Source organism: Balaenoptera acutorostrata, chromosome X, assembly GCF_949987535.1.
Source record: "Balaenoptera acutorostrata chromosome X, mBalAcu1.1, whole genome shotgun sequence".
Taxonomy (NCBI): domain Eukaryota; kingdom Metazoa; phylum Chordata; class Mammalia; order Artiodactyla; family Balaenopteridae; genus Balaenoptera; species Balaenoptera acutorostrata.
This window is the reverse complement of record NC_080085.1, coordinates 61,755,684-61,772,164: the sequence shown is the minus strand read 5'-3', so window position 1 is coordinate 61,772,164 and position 16,481 is coordinate 61,755,684. Positions and strand designations below refer to the sequence as shown.

The window sequence follows — 16,481 nt, the reverse complement described above, 5'->3', positions numbered from 1 at the left end:
TTAATCTCCAAAATATACAAACAGCTCATGCAGCTCAATATTAAAGAAACAAACAACCCAATCCAAAAATGGGCAGAAGACCTAAACAGACATTTCTCCAAAGAAGACATACAGATGGCCAAGAAGCACATGAAAAGATGCTCAACATTACTAATTATTAGAGAAATGCAAATCAAAACTACAGTGAGGTATCACCTCACACCAGTTAGAATGGGCATCATCAGAAAATCTACAAACAACAAATGCTGGAGAGGGTGTGGAGAAAAGGGAACCCTCTTGCACCGTTGGTGGGAATGTAAATTGATACAGCCACTATGGAGAACAGTATGGAGGTTCCTTAAAAAACTAAAAATAGATTTACCGTATGATCCAGTAATCCCACTCCTGTGCATATACCCAGAGAAAACCATAATTCAAAAAGACACATGCACCCCAATGTTCATTGCAGCACTATTTACAATAGCCAGGTCATGGAAGCAACCTAAATGCCCATCGACAGACGAATGGATAAAGAAGTTGTGGTACGGGGCTTCCCTGGTGGCGCAGTGGTTGAGAATCTGCCTGCCAATGCAGGGGACATGGGTTCGAGCCCTGCTCTGGGAAGATTCCCACGTGCCGTGGAGCAGCTGGGCCCGTCAGCCACAACTGCTGAGCCTGCGCGTCTGGAGCCTGTGCTCCGCAACAAGAGAGGCCGCGATAGTGAGAGGCCCGCGCACCGCGATGAAGAGTGGCCCCCGCTCGCCGCAACTAGAGAAAGCCCTCGCACAGAAACGAAGACCCAACACAGCCATAAATAAATAAATAAAAAACAAATACTTAAAAAAAAAAAAAAAGAAGTTGTGGTACATATATACAATGGAATATTACTCAGCCAAAGAAAGGAACGAAATTGAGTCATTTGTTAAGACGTGGATGGATCTAGAGACTGTCATACAGAGTGAAGTAAGTCAGAAAGAGAAAGACAAATATCGTATATTAACGTATGTATGTGGAACCTAGAGAAATGGTACAGATGAACTGGTTTACAGGGCAGAAGTTGAGACACATATAAACAAACAAAAAAAACAACTAATACTAAACTTTCTTTGGGTTATTTGTATGGAAATATGTTAACATAAATGTTTCAGACATTACATGAAATTTCTAAAAATCTTATATGTTCTGGTATAATGTTATAAGTCATAATTCTAATTATTACTTTAAAATGTATATCTCAGAAATAACTAAATTACCTTGTCAACTGCATTATTATGAACTTTCATCAAATCTTCACCCATGGTCATTTTTCAGTCTTTTGTCATTTACAGACAGTTCTGGGTGTACTCTGATGCTTTTGCAAAAACGTTCCTATAAAAGGGTTTCATCTTCAGGGAATTCATGGAAAAGACTCTGACAAGTACAGGTTTCTGGTAACTGACTATACTGCTGAACTGAATGAATAAGCATTTTCAGAACTCTAATGGAAAACTGATGAATTCATAAAAGTGCTAACAAAAGATCAAGATAAACAAAAATTAATTACATGGGACTGAGTGAACTGATGAGGATGATTATAATTCTTGTGACTTTCTGTTTGAATAAAACCCCCCCCCCAAAAAAATCCCACAAGGACTCAGAGGCAAAAAATATACAAATCAGGGGCTTCCCTCGTGGCGCAGTGGTTGAGAATCTGCCTGCTAATGCAGGGGACACGGGTTCGAGCCCTGGTCTGGGAAGATCCCATATGCCGTAGAACAGCTAGGCCCGTGAGCCACAATTACTGAGCCTGCGCGTCTGGAGCCTGTGCTCTACAACAAGAGAGGCCGCGATGGTGAGAGGCCCGCGCACCGCGATGAAGAGTGGCCCCTGCTTGCCACAACTAGAGAAAGCCCTCGCACAGAAACGAAGACCCAACACAGGCATAAAAAAAAAATATATATATACAAATCAATTTTCACTGCAAAGTAAAGGAGCTGTTACAGTGGAGGATTACTGGACTGAATGTCAATATTATGACATAGTATGAGTGTGTTTCGTGTTTGGTAATTGCAATCATTGTTGCTTTTATTGTGGTCATCCATTTACAATGCTTGGTGTCAGTTTATTTATCTCTTGTAAAAATAAAATACAGTGTGGGGACTTCCCTGGTGGTCCAGTGGTTAAGAATCCTCCTTCCAATGCAGGGGATGTGGGTTCGATCCCTGGTTGGGGAACTAAGATTCCACGTGCCGCGGGGCAACTAAGCCTTTGTGCCACAACTAGAGAGAAGCCTGCATGCCATGTAGAGCCCACGCACCACAACAAAGACCTGATGCAGCCAAAATAAGTAAATTGAAAAAAAAAAAAAAGCCAAAATACAGTGTGTGGGTGTGGGAAAAAAAAGAATATTCAAAAAATAAAAAATAAAAAAAAATTAAAAAGTTAAAAATATAAAAAACTCAAGCATCCACCCTCACTCCCTTCCCCATCATTATCATTCTCCTTATCGCACTGGAAAGTGGGGAGGGAGTCAAACTCACATGAATTCCTCATCTTTTGTGGTCCGTATACGCACATAGGCATCAATGACAGCTGGCTTTCGGACGGTCTCACAGCGAACATATTCCTTCCCCTCTTCATCGCGAAACGTGCGATAAATCTTGAGACAACGGCCAGTGGCAGAAGAGTTAAGGCTAGTCACAGAAGCTGTGTCATCATCTCTGTGATTGTTTCCTGCTGCTGCTGAGCCTGCTGCTGCAAGGCAGAAAAAGATTTCCACACATTCCCCCTACCACCCAAATGGCCATTTTCTTGGGGTTGAGTGGAGACTCCGAAGCTCAACATCCCACAGAACTATGGTTCTACAGAAAGCATCAGTCACCACCAGCCCCAAGAATACACTGAGTTGTCCTTTCCTGACTTCATTTTACCACTGTCAGTGTTCTCATTTTTGTTAGTACAGAAAGTTCTGAAAGGATCTCAAAGAAACACGTTTGTTATATTGGGGACAGAAGAGCAGTAGCTGTATTCTGATTCCTCTGAACAACAGTGCAAGAAGAAAGTCCAAGCAGGAAGCAGTTGATGGTCACATTATAGAAAAGCACCCAAGCACCCACGGGAAATAGATGGCACCACAGAAAAAATCCAGAGTCTCAAGGCCTAGAGTATGCTTCTCCAACTTTAATATGAATGAATAGGAATCATCTGAGGATCCTGTTAAAATACAGATTCTAATTCAGTAGGTTTGGGGTGAGACCTGAGATGCTGCATTTCTAACAAGCTCCCATGTGATGTAGATACTGCTGGTCCAGGACCACACTAGAGGAAAGGCTTTATCACATCTTTACGAAGTAGCCAGAACAACAGCATTACACAAAGCTTTTACAGAGAGGAAACAAAGGAAAGGCTACTGTGAGTGAAAATAGTCATTTAAATCTTCATCTTCAGCCTTTATCCTCTCTCTCAGTATCTACATCCAAGTTTTCAACTGCCTGCTTGACATCTATACTGGGAGTATCATGGGGACCTCAAACACCACATATTACACCTTTCCTTCTTAAACCTGCTTCTTTTTCTGAAATTTACTACTTTAATCAATGGTACCACCACCATCTTTCTAGCAAGCAAGAGTGAAATCTTAAGGTCCCTTTGATTTTTCTCTTTTCATTCCCAGTGACCAAATCCCAAACCAGTTTAGGCCTTTCTCATTCCCACCGTCAACTTATGCAATTTTGGGTTGGTGATTTTAAACTTTTTAGGGTCTAAGACTCCTTTGAGAATCTTCTGAAAGCCATGGATCTTATTAGAAAAGGCACATTTGCACAGAATTGTACATGTGATTTCAGAGGGTTCATGAACAACCCCCCAATTCATCCACAGATTCTGTATTAAAAACTCTTACCCTCTAGGATGAATGCCCAGAAAACTCAATTGATGTACAGCACTGATAGCCCTGGCTTGGCCAGGCCTAATACAGACAGAGGCAGTAGTGGACTGGCAGCATCTCTTCAATTTGTGCCCCACAGACAAACCTAGAGTCCCGTTTGCAGAATCTCTCTACCTCATCTATAGGCTTCCCTACACTCATCCCCTACTTCTTCTGCCTCCAGCTTTACCTCAGTTATTAGCGTGGTTATTTACACTTTCTTGATCTTTCTTTTTCTTGTCTGTCTGTGAAGTCACTACTCTCACCCAGTAGCATCCGCTGCAGTTCCTTCCGCTCCTGCTCCTCCCGCTCACGTGACAGCTGAGAGCTGGTTTTCTTATTCTGCAACATGTTCTCGATGTTCTTTCCCATCTCCTCAAAGTCACTGTCTTCAGCTGAGCTGCTATCTGTGTCAGTTGATAAGATTTCAGTTGATGACAAAACCCTAAAAAGAAAAAACAATGTTAAGAGGGAAACATAAATGTGTAGAAACAACTGAAGAAATACAGTTTTAGTTTAGGCAAGAGTAGGAAATTGAGAAATCAACCTTAAAAAAGAAATATTCAAAATCCACTAAGACATGGGACACTGAACAGAGAAGCTCTACAAAGTTTTCCCAGAAATTTAGTCACAAGGCAAGTTCAAAATATGAAATAGTACTGCAACTCTTTCACAATTCCTGGAAAAAGCCTGAGAAACAAATCAGTACATCGGTCATTTTTAATAGGGCATTACCATCCTCTAACCACTAAGCCTACTGTTGCCTATCACCACTGTAATGGCTGCCAGGTCCAAGTAGGCCACAAAAGTTGCCATGGAACCTAGCAGTTCTTGCCATTCAAAACCTTTGCCAAGCTGCTTTGAAGGGAGTAGGTACTCTAGCAGTATTATGAATAGACACCACCCTGAAATCTCAGATACCTGACCACTAGTCACTTTATTAGGTGACCTTCTCTTCACTATAAAATAATGTCTGGGACCCCTCCCCTTTCCAGCTTGGATTTTCTACAGCACTAAAACAACACACTTGTTCTGCAGGTCAAAGATGCGCTGACATTCCTCTTTGTAACGCTCTTGATGCTCAGCCACAGAAAACCTTGATCCACGGGCAAATTTACTCATGGGCCCCTCTCCAGAGCGGGCCTGTTCTGTTGACATTGTGCGTACTACATCAATCACTTCCCAGCGGGACAACTTTTTAATCTACAAGAGACACACACACACAAATCATTCAGGGATTTCAAAGGACAAACCAGGGTACACGGTTAGAGAGTTAGACCAAAACCAAAAAAACAAAAAACACAACAAAAATGAAATCACCCAAAGCAGGTTAAACAGAAAGCTTTGGGAAAGCTAACTCCTGAAAAAGTATCTAAGATCCAGTTTACCACAACCTACCCTACAAAATTCTCCAGATTAGTTCCTAGCATCTGCCTCCAAGCTTTTCCCTCTCTATACAAAGCCCCTAGGAGCCTGTAAGTCTTCCTCTTCCACACCCACCTCTTCCTCAGGCACGCCAAATTTACGTAGAAGTTGCTTGGCATTTTTCAGTGAAAGGCGACGGAGGTCTGCATCTGTTCCTGTCACTGTCTTCTTCACTGGCTGAGGCTCCTTATCATCCTACCTCAGAAACAAAACAAGAGAGAATCCTAGTAAGCTGAACTCTTTATGGTAGGCATTTAAGTCATCCTGTCAACATTTTAATGGCTTTCCAGATCCCCACCCATTCATCTCCATTCCTTAACCTCTATTTCTTCCTCCCTTGATTTTTAACCTCTAGAAATTCAGTCTCACCTTCTGCTGTGTTGGTTTGTTTGGAATCTTCACATAGGAGAATCCTTCACCACACCCTGTGGGATCTGCCACCCCAGTCACCTCCAGGAGACACTTGCCCTTCATGGCAGCAATGAAGGCCCTTGTGGTGTTCCAAGGAGCAGTGCGAACCTGAGTTATAGAAAAAGATTCAAAGGGTGGTGGGAAACATTTGCTCTAGCCATACTTAGAAGGTGGGGATAATTACAATAATGTACAATTTGATGCTTTCTTAAACTGTCCACAGAGATCAATAGTTACATAAAGCTGCCCAGTACTCAGCCTGCTGTTCTTTCCTATGGTACTTAAATCATGATAATAAATAGAGGCCAAGATCTCAGTCAGTATAAGTAGGAATATGTGGAACAGTGGTACCCCCTTCAGCCCCATATCCCTTGGGTTTGACTGAGAGTTCTCAAAGACAGTGTTGCCCCCACCCTCACGATGCTCAAAGAGTTAAGTTAGATTGATGACCACATTTGACTGCCCAATTGCTCAAACGCCTTCTTCAGAATGACTCTCACAATTAGATGATAAGCATGCTTTACAAAAGCACTGGCCCCAATCCCAGTAGCAATAAATCAAAGTGTATTCTACCTCTGCCACTGGTTTGGTCAAAAAGGCCTGTCCTCTCCTGGGACCCTGAATAATGTTCATCAACCCCATTAAATAATCAGGCAGTTAAGACAAGGGGAATGTGCTTGTCCAAACAGACCAGTCAAGAGTATAAATTATTAGCTAGGAAGAGGCCAATTCTCTACTCAAGATTCAATCTTGAAGGCCATTCAACAGAATCTTTAATTTTGGAAATTCTTAGACATCCACTCATTGTTAACTCCAACCTCAAAAGAATAGTACAACAATGCTTCTTTAGTCACTCTGCCTGACCTCACCGACAATCATTCACTCACTTAACAAATATTTATGGAATATCTACCACATGTCAAGCACTACTTTCTCAAGGACCTCATGTTAGTGAGGGAGAGATAAATAAACCAACAAATTCAATACTGCATGATCAGTGCCATGATAGGAAAGTAAAAAGTGCTGTATGTACACAAAGAAGGAAAGGATGGTGATCCAATCTGAATGAAGGGTGGGAGTGAGGGCAAGAGTCGGGGAAAGCTTCCAGGAGAATATAACTTGTAGATGAAAGCCAGATGACAGAGGAGTGGAGAGAAAACATTCTAGGCAGAAGGAATAGCAGTTGCAAAATCCTAGAAGACAGCAGAAAGAAATTAAGGGAACTGAATGAACTTCAGTATGTTTGGAGCTTAAGAGTATAAGATGGGCAGTGACAGATGAAGAGGAGGTGAGAGTTGTATTACAATACAAGACCAAAATCATGTAGAGCCTTATGAATCATGTTAAGGATTTCTTCCTAAAAGAAATTAGGACCCAAAGGAAGTCTTTGGGCAAGAGAGTGATATGACCAAATTTTTGTTTTAAAAGATCATTTAATTTTTTGACAAATGGTACTAGAATAACTGGACATTCATATGCAAAAAAAATGAACCTTAATCTACACCTTGCACCCTAAACAAAAATTAACTCAAAATGGATCTAACCATAAGATCTAAAACAATAAAACCTTTAGAAGAAAATATAAGAAAAAAACTTTGCAACCCTGAGTTAGATTAAAATATCTTACATATAACACCAAAACCACAAGCAACAAAGGAGAAGATTTACAAGTTAGACTTCAGCTCTTCATAAGACACTGCTAAGACAATTAAAACACAAGCCTCAGATTGGGAGGAAAATCTTTGTAAATCACGTACCTAATAAAGAACTCGGACCTAGAATACATAAAGAACTCTCAAAACTTTAGAAGAAAACAAACAACTAATTAAAAATAAAAATGGGCAAAAGAGATACAGACCCTCAACCAAAGAAGATAACTGGATGATAAATAAGCACATAGAAAGATGCTCAACATCTTTAGCTATCAGGGAAATGCAAATTAAAACAGCAATGACAGGAGGATTAACCAAGATGGCGGAGTAGAAAGACGTGCTCTCACTCCCTCTTGCGAGAGCACCAGAATCACAACTGGCTGCTGGACAATAATTGACAGGAAGACACTGGACTTCACCAAGGAGGATACCCCACGTCCAAGGACAGAGGAGAAGCCACAGTGAGATGGTAGGAGGGGCGCAATCAGAGTAAAATCAAATCCCATAACTGCTGGGTGGGAGACTCACAGACTGGCAAACACTTATACCACAGAAGTCCACCCACTGGAGTAAAGGTTCTGAGCCCCACGTCAGGCTTCCCAACCTGGGGGTCCGGAAACGGGAGGAGGAATTCCTAGAGAATCAGACTTTGAAGCCTAGTGGGAATTGATTGCAGGACTTCGACAGGAATGGGGGAAACAGAGACCCCACTCTTCGAGGGCACACACAAAGTAGTGTGCGCATCGGGACCCAGGGGAAGGAGCAGTGACCCTGGGGGACACTGAACCAGACCTACCTGCTGGTGTTCGGGGGTCTCCTGCAGAGGCGGGGGGTGGCTCTGTTTCACCGTGGGGACAAGGACACTGGCAGCGGGGGTTCTGGGAAGTGCTCCTTGGCGTGAGCCCTCCCAGAGTCTGCCATTAACCCCACCAAAGAGCCCAGGTAGGCTCCAGTGTTGGGTTGCCTCAGGCAAAACAACCAACAGGGAGGGAACCCAGCCCCACCCATCAACAGTCAAGTGGATTAAAGTTTTACGGAGCTCTGACCACCACAGCAACAGTCAGCTCTACCCACCACCAGAGCCTCCCATTAAGCCTCTTAGATAGCCTCAACCACCAGAGGGCAGACAGCAGAAGCAAGAAAAACTACAATCCTGCAGCCTCTGAAACAAAAACCACATTCACAGAAAGACAGAAAAGATGAAAAGGCAGAGGGCTATATACCAGATGAAGGAACAAGAAAAAAACCCCAGAAAAACAACTAAATGAAGTGGAGATAGGCAACCTTCCAGAAAAAGAATTCAGAATAATGATAGTGAAGATGATCCAGGACCTCGGAATAAGAATGGAGGCAAAGATTGAGAAGATGCAAGAAATGATTAACAAAGACCTAGAAGAATTAAAGAACAAACAAACAGAGATGACCAATACAATAACTGAAATGAAAACTACACTACAAGGAATCAATAGCAGAATAACTGAGGCAGAAGAACGGATAAGTGACCTGGAAGACAGAATGGTGGAATTCACTGCTGCAGAACAGAATAAAGAAAAAAGAATGAAAAGAAATGAAGACAGCCTAAGAGACCTCTGGGACAACATTAAACGCAACAACATTCGTATTATAGGGGTCCCAGAAGAAGAGAGAGAGAAAGGACCAGAGAAAATATTTGAAGAGATTATAGTCGAAAACTTCCCTAACATGGGAAAGGAAATAGCCACCCAAGTCCAGGAAGCGCAGAGAGTCCCATACAGGATAAACACAAGGAGAAACACACCGACACACATAGTAATCAAAGTGGCAAAAATTAAAGACAAAGAAAAATTATTGAAAGCAGCAAGGGAAAAACGACAAATAACATACAAGGCAACTCCCATAAGGTTAACAGCTGATTTCTCAGCAGAAACTCTACAAGCCAGAAGGGAGTGGCATGATATACTTGAAGTGATGAAAGGGAAGAACCTACAACCAAGATTACTCTACCCGGCAAGGATCTCATTCAGATTCGATGGAGGAATCAAAAGCTTTAAAGACAAGCAAAAGCTAAGAGAATTCAGCACCACCAAACCAGCTCTACAACAAAAGTTAAAGGAACTTCTCTAAGTGGGAAACACAAGAGAAGAAAAGGACTCTACAAAAACAAACCCAAAACAATTAAGAAAATGGTCATAGGAACATACATATCGATAATTACCTTAAACGTGAATGGATTAAATGCTCCAACCAAAAGACACAGGCTTGCTGAATGGATACAAAAACAAGACCCATATATATGCTGTCTACAAGAGACCCACTTTAGACCTAGGGAAACATACAGACTGAAAGTGAGGGGATGGAAAAAGATATTCCATGCAAATGGAAATCAAAAGAAAGCTGGAGTAGCTATACTCATATCAGATACAATAGACTTTAAAATAAAGAATGTTACAAGAGACAAGGAAGGACACTACATAATCATCAAGGGATCAATCCAAGAAGAAGATATAACAATTATAAATATATATGCACCCAACATAGGAGCACCTCAATACATAAGGCAACTGCTAACAGCTATAAAAGAGGAAATTGACAGTAACACAATAATAGTGGGGGACTTTAACACCTCACTTACACCAATGGACAGATCATCCAAAATGAAAATAAATAAGGAAACAGAAGCTTTAAATGACACAACAGACCAGATAGATTTAATTGATATTTATAGGACATTCCATCCAAAAACAGCAGGTTACACGTTCTTCTCAAGTGCGCACGGAACATTCTCCAGGATAGATCACATCTTGGGTCACAAGTCAAGCCTCAGTAAATTTAAGAAAATTGAAATCATATCAAACATCTTTTCTGACCACAATGCTATGAGATTAGAAGTGAATTACAGGGAAAAAAACGTAAAAAACACAAACACATGGAGGCTAAACAATACGTTACTAAATAACCAAGAGATCACTGAAGAAATCAAAGAGGAAATCAAAAAATACCTAGAGACAAATGACAATGAAAACACAGACGACCCAAAACCTATGGGATGCAGCAAAAGCAGTTCTAAGAGGGAAGTTTATAGCTATACAAGCCTACCTCAAGAAACAAGAAAAATCTCAAGTAAACAATCTAACTTTACACCTAAAGAAACTAGAGAAAGAAGAACAAACAAAACCCAAAGTTAGTAGAAGGAAAGAAATCATAAAGATCAGAGCAGAAATAAATGAAATAGAAACAAAGAAAACAATAGCAAACATCAATAAAACTAAAAGCTGGTTCCTTGAGAAGATAAAATTGATAAGCCATTAGCCAGACTCATCAAGAAAAAGAGGGAGAGGACTCAAATCAATAAAATTAGAAATGAAAAAGGAGAAGTTACAACAGACACCGCAGAAATACAAAGCATCCTAAGAGACTACTACAAGCAACTCTATGCCAATAAAATGGACAACCTGGAAGAAATGGGCAAATTCTTAGAAAGGTGTAACTTTCCAAGACTGAACCAGGAAGAAACAGAAAATATGAACAGACCAATCAGAAGCACTGAAATTGAAACTGTGATAAAAAATCTTGCAACAAACAAAAGCCCAGCACCAGATGGCTTCACAGGTGAATTCTATCGAACATTTAGAGAAGAGCTAAAACCCATTCTTCGCAAACTCTTCCAAAAAATTGCAGAGGAAGGAACACCCCCAAACTCATTCTATGAGGCCACCATCACCCTGATACCAAAACCAGACAAAGATACTATAAAAAAAGAAAATTACAGACCAATATCACTGATGAATATAGATGCAAAAATCCTCAACAAAATACTAGCAAACAGAATCCAAGAACACATTAAAAGGATCATACACCACGATCAAGTGGGATTTATCCCAGGGATACAAGGATTCTTCAATATACGCAAATCAATCAATGTGATACACCATATTAACAAATTGAAGAATGAAAACCATATGATCATCTCAATAGATGCAGAAAAGCTTTTGACAAAATTCAACACCCATTTATGATCAAAACTCTCCAGAAAGTGGGCATAGAGGGAACCTACCTCAACATAATAAAGGCCATATATGACAAACCCACAGCAAACATCATTCTCAATGGTGAAAAACTGAAAGCATTTCCTCTAAGATCAGGAACGAGACAAGGATGTCCACTTTCACCACTATTATTCAACATAGTTTTGGAAGTCCTAGCCACGGCAATCACAGAAGAAACAGAAATAAAAGGAATACAAATTGGAAAAGAAAAAGTAAAACTGTCACTGTTTGCGGATGACATGATACTATACATAGAGAATCCTAAAACTGCCACCAGAAAACTGCTAGAGCTAATTAATGAATATGGTAAAGTTGCAGGATACAAAATTAATGCACAGAAATCTCTTGCATTCCTATACACTAATGATGGAAAATCTGAAAGAGAAATTATGGAAACACTCCCATTTACCATTGCAACAAAAAGAATAAAATACCTAGGAATAAACCTACCTAGGGAGACAAAAGACCTGTATGCAGAAAACTATAAGACACTGATGAAAGAAATTACAGATGATACCAACAGATGGAGAGATATACCATGTTCTTCCATTGGAAGAATCAACATTGTGAAAATGACTCTACTACCCAAAGCAATCTACATATTCAATGCAATCCCTATCAAATTACCAATGGCATTTTTTACGGAACTAGAACAAATCATCTTAAAATTTGTATGGATACACAAAAGACCCCGAATAGCCAAAGCAATCTTGAGGGAAAAAAACGGAGCTGGAGGAGTCAGACTCCCTGACTTCAGACTATACTACAAAGCTACAGGAATCAAGACAATATGGTACTGGCACAAAAACAGAAACATAGATCAATGGAACAGGATAGAAAGCCCAGAGATAAACCCACGCACCTATGGCCAACTAATCTATGACAAAGGAGGCAAAGATATACAATGGAGAAAAGACAGTCTCTTCAATAAGTGGTGCTGGGAAAACTGGACAGCTACATGTAAAAGAATGAAATTAGAATACTCCCTAACACCATATACAAAAATAAACTCAAAATGGATTCGAGACCTAAATGTAAGACTGGACACTATAAAACTCTTAGAGGAAAACATAGGAAGAACACTCTTTGACATAAATCACAGCAAGATCTTTTTTGACCCACCTCCTAGAGGAATGGAAGTAAAAACAAAAATAAACAAATGGGACCTAATGAAACTTCAAAGCTTTTGCACAGCAAGGGAAACCATAAACAAGACAAAAAGATAACCCTCAGAATGGGAGAAAATATTTGCAAACGAATCAACGGACAAAGGATTAATCTCCAAAATATATAAACAGCTCATTCAGCTCAATATTAAAGAAACAAACACCCCAATCCAAAAATGGGCAGAAGACCTAAATAGACATTTCTCCAAAGAAGACGTACAGACGGCCACGAAGCACATGAAAAGATGCTCAATATCACTAATTATTAGAGAAATGCAAATCAAAACTACAATGAGGTATCACCTCACACCAGTTAGAATGGGCATCATCAGAAAATCTACAAACAACAAATGCTGGAGAGGGTGTGGAGAAAAGGGAACCCTCTTGCACTGTTGGTGGGAATGTAAATTGATACAGCCACTATGGAGAACTATATGGAGGTTCCTTAAAAAACTAAAAATAGATTTACCGTATGATCCAGTAATCCCACTCCTGGGCATATACCCAGAGAAAACCATAATTCAAAAAGACACATGCACCCAAATGTTCATTGCAGCATTATTTACAATAGCCAGGTCATGGAAGCAACCTAAATGCCCATCAACAGACGAATGGATAAAGAAGTTGTGGTACATATATACAATGGAATATTACTCAGCCATAAAAAGGAACGAAATTGAGTCATTTGTTGAGAAGTGGATGGGTCTAGAGACTGTCATACAGAGTGAAGTAAGTCAGAAAGAGAAAAACAAATATCGTATATTAATGCATGTATGTGGAACCTAGAAAAATGATACAGATGAGCCGGTTTGCAGGGCAGAAGTTGAGACACAGATGTAGAGAACGGACATATGGACACCAAGGGGGGAAAACTGCGGTGGGGTGGGGATGGTGGTGTGCTGAATTGGGCGATTGGGATTGACATATATACACTGATGTGTATAAAATTGATGCCTAATAAGAACCTGCAGTATAAAAAAACAAACAAACAAAACAACCAATACTAAACTTTCATTGGGTTATTTGTATGGAAATATGTTAATATAAATGTTTCAGACATTACATGAAATTTCTAAAAATCTTATATTTGTATTTGTATGGAAATATGTTAATATAAATGTTTTAGACATTACATGAAATTTCTAAAAATCTTATATGTTCTGGTATAATGTTATAAGTAATAATCCTAGTTATTACTTTAAAATGTATATCTCAGAAATAACTAATTTTCTTGTCAACTGCATTATTATGAACTTTCATCAAATCTTTTTTTTTAATTAATTAATTTATTTATTTATTTATTTTTGGCTGTGTTGGGTCTTCGTTTCTGTGCGAGGGCTTTCTTTAGTTGCGGCGAGCAGGGGCCACTCCTCATCGCGGTGCGCGGGCCTCTCACTGTCGCGGCCTCTCTTGTTGCAGAGCACAGGCCCCAGACGCGCAGGCTCAGTAGCTGTGGCTCACGGGCCCAGTTGCTCCGCGGCATGTGGGATCCTCCCAGACCAGGGCTCGAACCCGTGTCCCCTGCATTAGCAGGCAGATTCTCAACCACTGTGCCACCAGGGAAGCCCCCATCAAATCTTTAACTGTGGTCATTTTTAAGTCTTTTGTCATTTACAGACAGTTCTGGGTGTACTCTGATGCTTTTGCAAATATGTTCCTATAAAAGGGTTTCATCTTCAAAAAATTCATGGAAAAGACTCTGACAAGTACAGGTTTCTGGTAACTCACTGTACTGCTGAACTGAATGAATAAGCATTTTCAGAACTCTAATGAAAAACTGATGAACTCATAAAAGTGCTAACAAAAGATCAAGATGAAAAAAAAATTAATCACATGGGACTGAGTGAACTGATGAGGATGAGTATAATTTTTGTGACTTTCTGTCTGAATTTTAAAAAAAGAAAAAATCCCACAAGGACTCAGAGGCAAAGAATATACAAATCAATTTTCACTGCAAAGTAAAGGAGCTGTTACATTGGAGGATTACTGGACTGAATGTCAATATTATGACATAGTATGAGTGTGTTTCATGTTTGGTAATTGCAATCATTGTTGCTTTTGTTGTGGTCATCCATGTACAATGCTTGGTGTCAGTCTACTCATCTCTTGTAAAAATAAAATACAATGTGTGTGTGTGAAAAAATAAAAATAAAAAAAAAATAAAAATAAAACTGCAATGACAGACCACTTCACACCCACTATATTGCGGGCAATAATAATAACAGCAATAATAATAAATAGAAAATAACAAGTGTTGATAAGGATGTTGGAACACTGGAACCCTCATACACTGCTAGTAGGAATGTAGATGGTGTAGCCACTGTGGAAAAGTCTGGTAGTTCCTCCAAAGGTAAAACAGAGTTACCATACAACCCAGCAATTTCACTTCTAGGTATTTACCCCCCCGCCAAAAAAAATGTATGTCCATATAAAGATTTATACATGGATATTTAAGGCAGCTTTATTCATAATAGCCAAAAACTGGGAACAACCAAAATGCCCTTTGACAGGTGATTAAACAAACTGTAGTACATCCATACTGTGGTATACTACGCAGCAATAAAAGGAACAAACTATTAATACACACAACCACCTGGATGAATCTCAACATAATTAGAGTGAAGAACACAGACAAGAAAAAATTTACACTTTCAACAAATGGTGCTGGGAAAATAGAATACCCATGTACAAAATAATGAAGGTGGACCTTTACTTTACGCCATAAAGAAAAATTAACTCAAAATGGGACAAACACTGAAATGTAAGAACTAACAATGTAAAACTCTTAGAAGAAAAGACAGGGGAAAAGCTTCCCGACACTGGATCTGGCAATGATCTCCTGGATATGGAACCAAAAGCACAAGCGACAAAAGTAAAATTAGGTAAACTGGACTACATCAAAATTTAAAATTTCTCAGCAACAAAGGACACAACAGAGTGAAAGGCAACCTATGGAATGGGAGAAAATATTTGCATAACATATATCTGAAAAGAGGTTAACACCCAGAATATATAACTCCTGCAACGCAACCACAAAAAGCAAACAACCCAATTCAAAAATGGGCAAAGGGCTTGAACAGACATTTCTCAAAATAAGGCATACAAATGGCCAACAAGCACATGAAAAGACACTAATCATCAGGGAAATGCAAATCAAAACCACACTAAGATACCACCTCACACCCATTGAGATAGCTACTTATCAAAAAAACAATAAATAACAAATGCTGACGAAAGTGTGGGGATGTTGGAAGTCTTATACATCATTGATAGGAATGTAAAACAGTGCAGATGCTTTGAAAAACATTATGGAGGTTCCTCAAAAAACTATTGATAAAAATAGAATTATCATATGATCCAGTAATTCCATTTCTGGGTATATATGCAAAAGAATTGAAAGCAAGGTCTTGAAGAGATATTTGCTCACCCATGTTCATAGCAGCAGTATTCACAACAGCCAAGAGGTGGAAACAATGCAAATGTCCATCAATGGATAAATGGATAACCAAAATAATATTCCATGGTATATGTGTGTGTGTATACATATCACAGAATATTATTCAGCCTTAAAAAGGAAGGAAGGGCTTCCCTGGTGGCACAGTGGTTAAGAATCTGCCTGGCAATGCAGGGGACACGGGTTCGAGCCCTGGTCCGGGAAGATCCCACATGCCGTGGAGCAACTAAGCCCATGCGCCACAACTACTGAGCCTGCGCTCTAGAGCCCATGCGCCACAACTACTGAAGCCCGCACGCCTAGAGCCCGTGCTCTGCAACAACAGAAGCCCGCACTCCGCAACGAAGAGTAGCCCCCGCTCGCCACAACTAGAGAAAGCCTGCGTGCAGCAACAAAGACCCAACACAGCCAAAGATTATAAAAAACAAAACAAAAACTCTCAAAAAAAAAAAAAGGAAGGAAATT

General features: G+C 39.9%; 1 protein-coding gene across 23 annotated transcripts in view; it reads right to left on the bottom strand.

Moving 5' to 3' along the window:
* Positions 1-16,481, bottom strand: part of TAF1 (TATA-box binding protein associated factor 1) — a 120,837-nt gene that overhangs the window by 87,600 nt on the left and 16,756 nt on the right. For 22 of the 23 annotated variants that reach the window (XR_009006674.1, XR_009006676.1, XR_009006677.1 and 19 more), the window contains 5 exons: positions 5,678-5,827; positions 5,384-5,503; positions 4,911-5,086; positions 4,150-4,328; positions 2,499-2,712 (listed from right to left, as the gene is read on the bottom strand). Coding sequence is in view for 17 of the 23 variants with exons in the window: in XM_057538306.1 (XP_057394289.1) it covers positions 2,499-2,712; positions 4,150-4,328; positions 4,911-5,086; positions 5,384-5,503; positions 5,678-5,827 (839 nt within the window). In the remaining 6 variants the exon portion in view is untranslated. The remainder of the gene's footprint in view (positions 1-2,498; positions 2,713-4,149; positions 4,329-4,910; positions 5,087-5,383; positions 5,504-5,677; positions 5,828-16,481) is intronic. The other variant, XM_057538300.1, reaches the window with a different exon arrangement.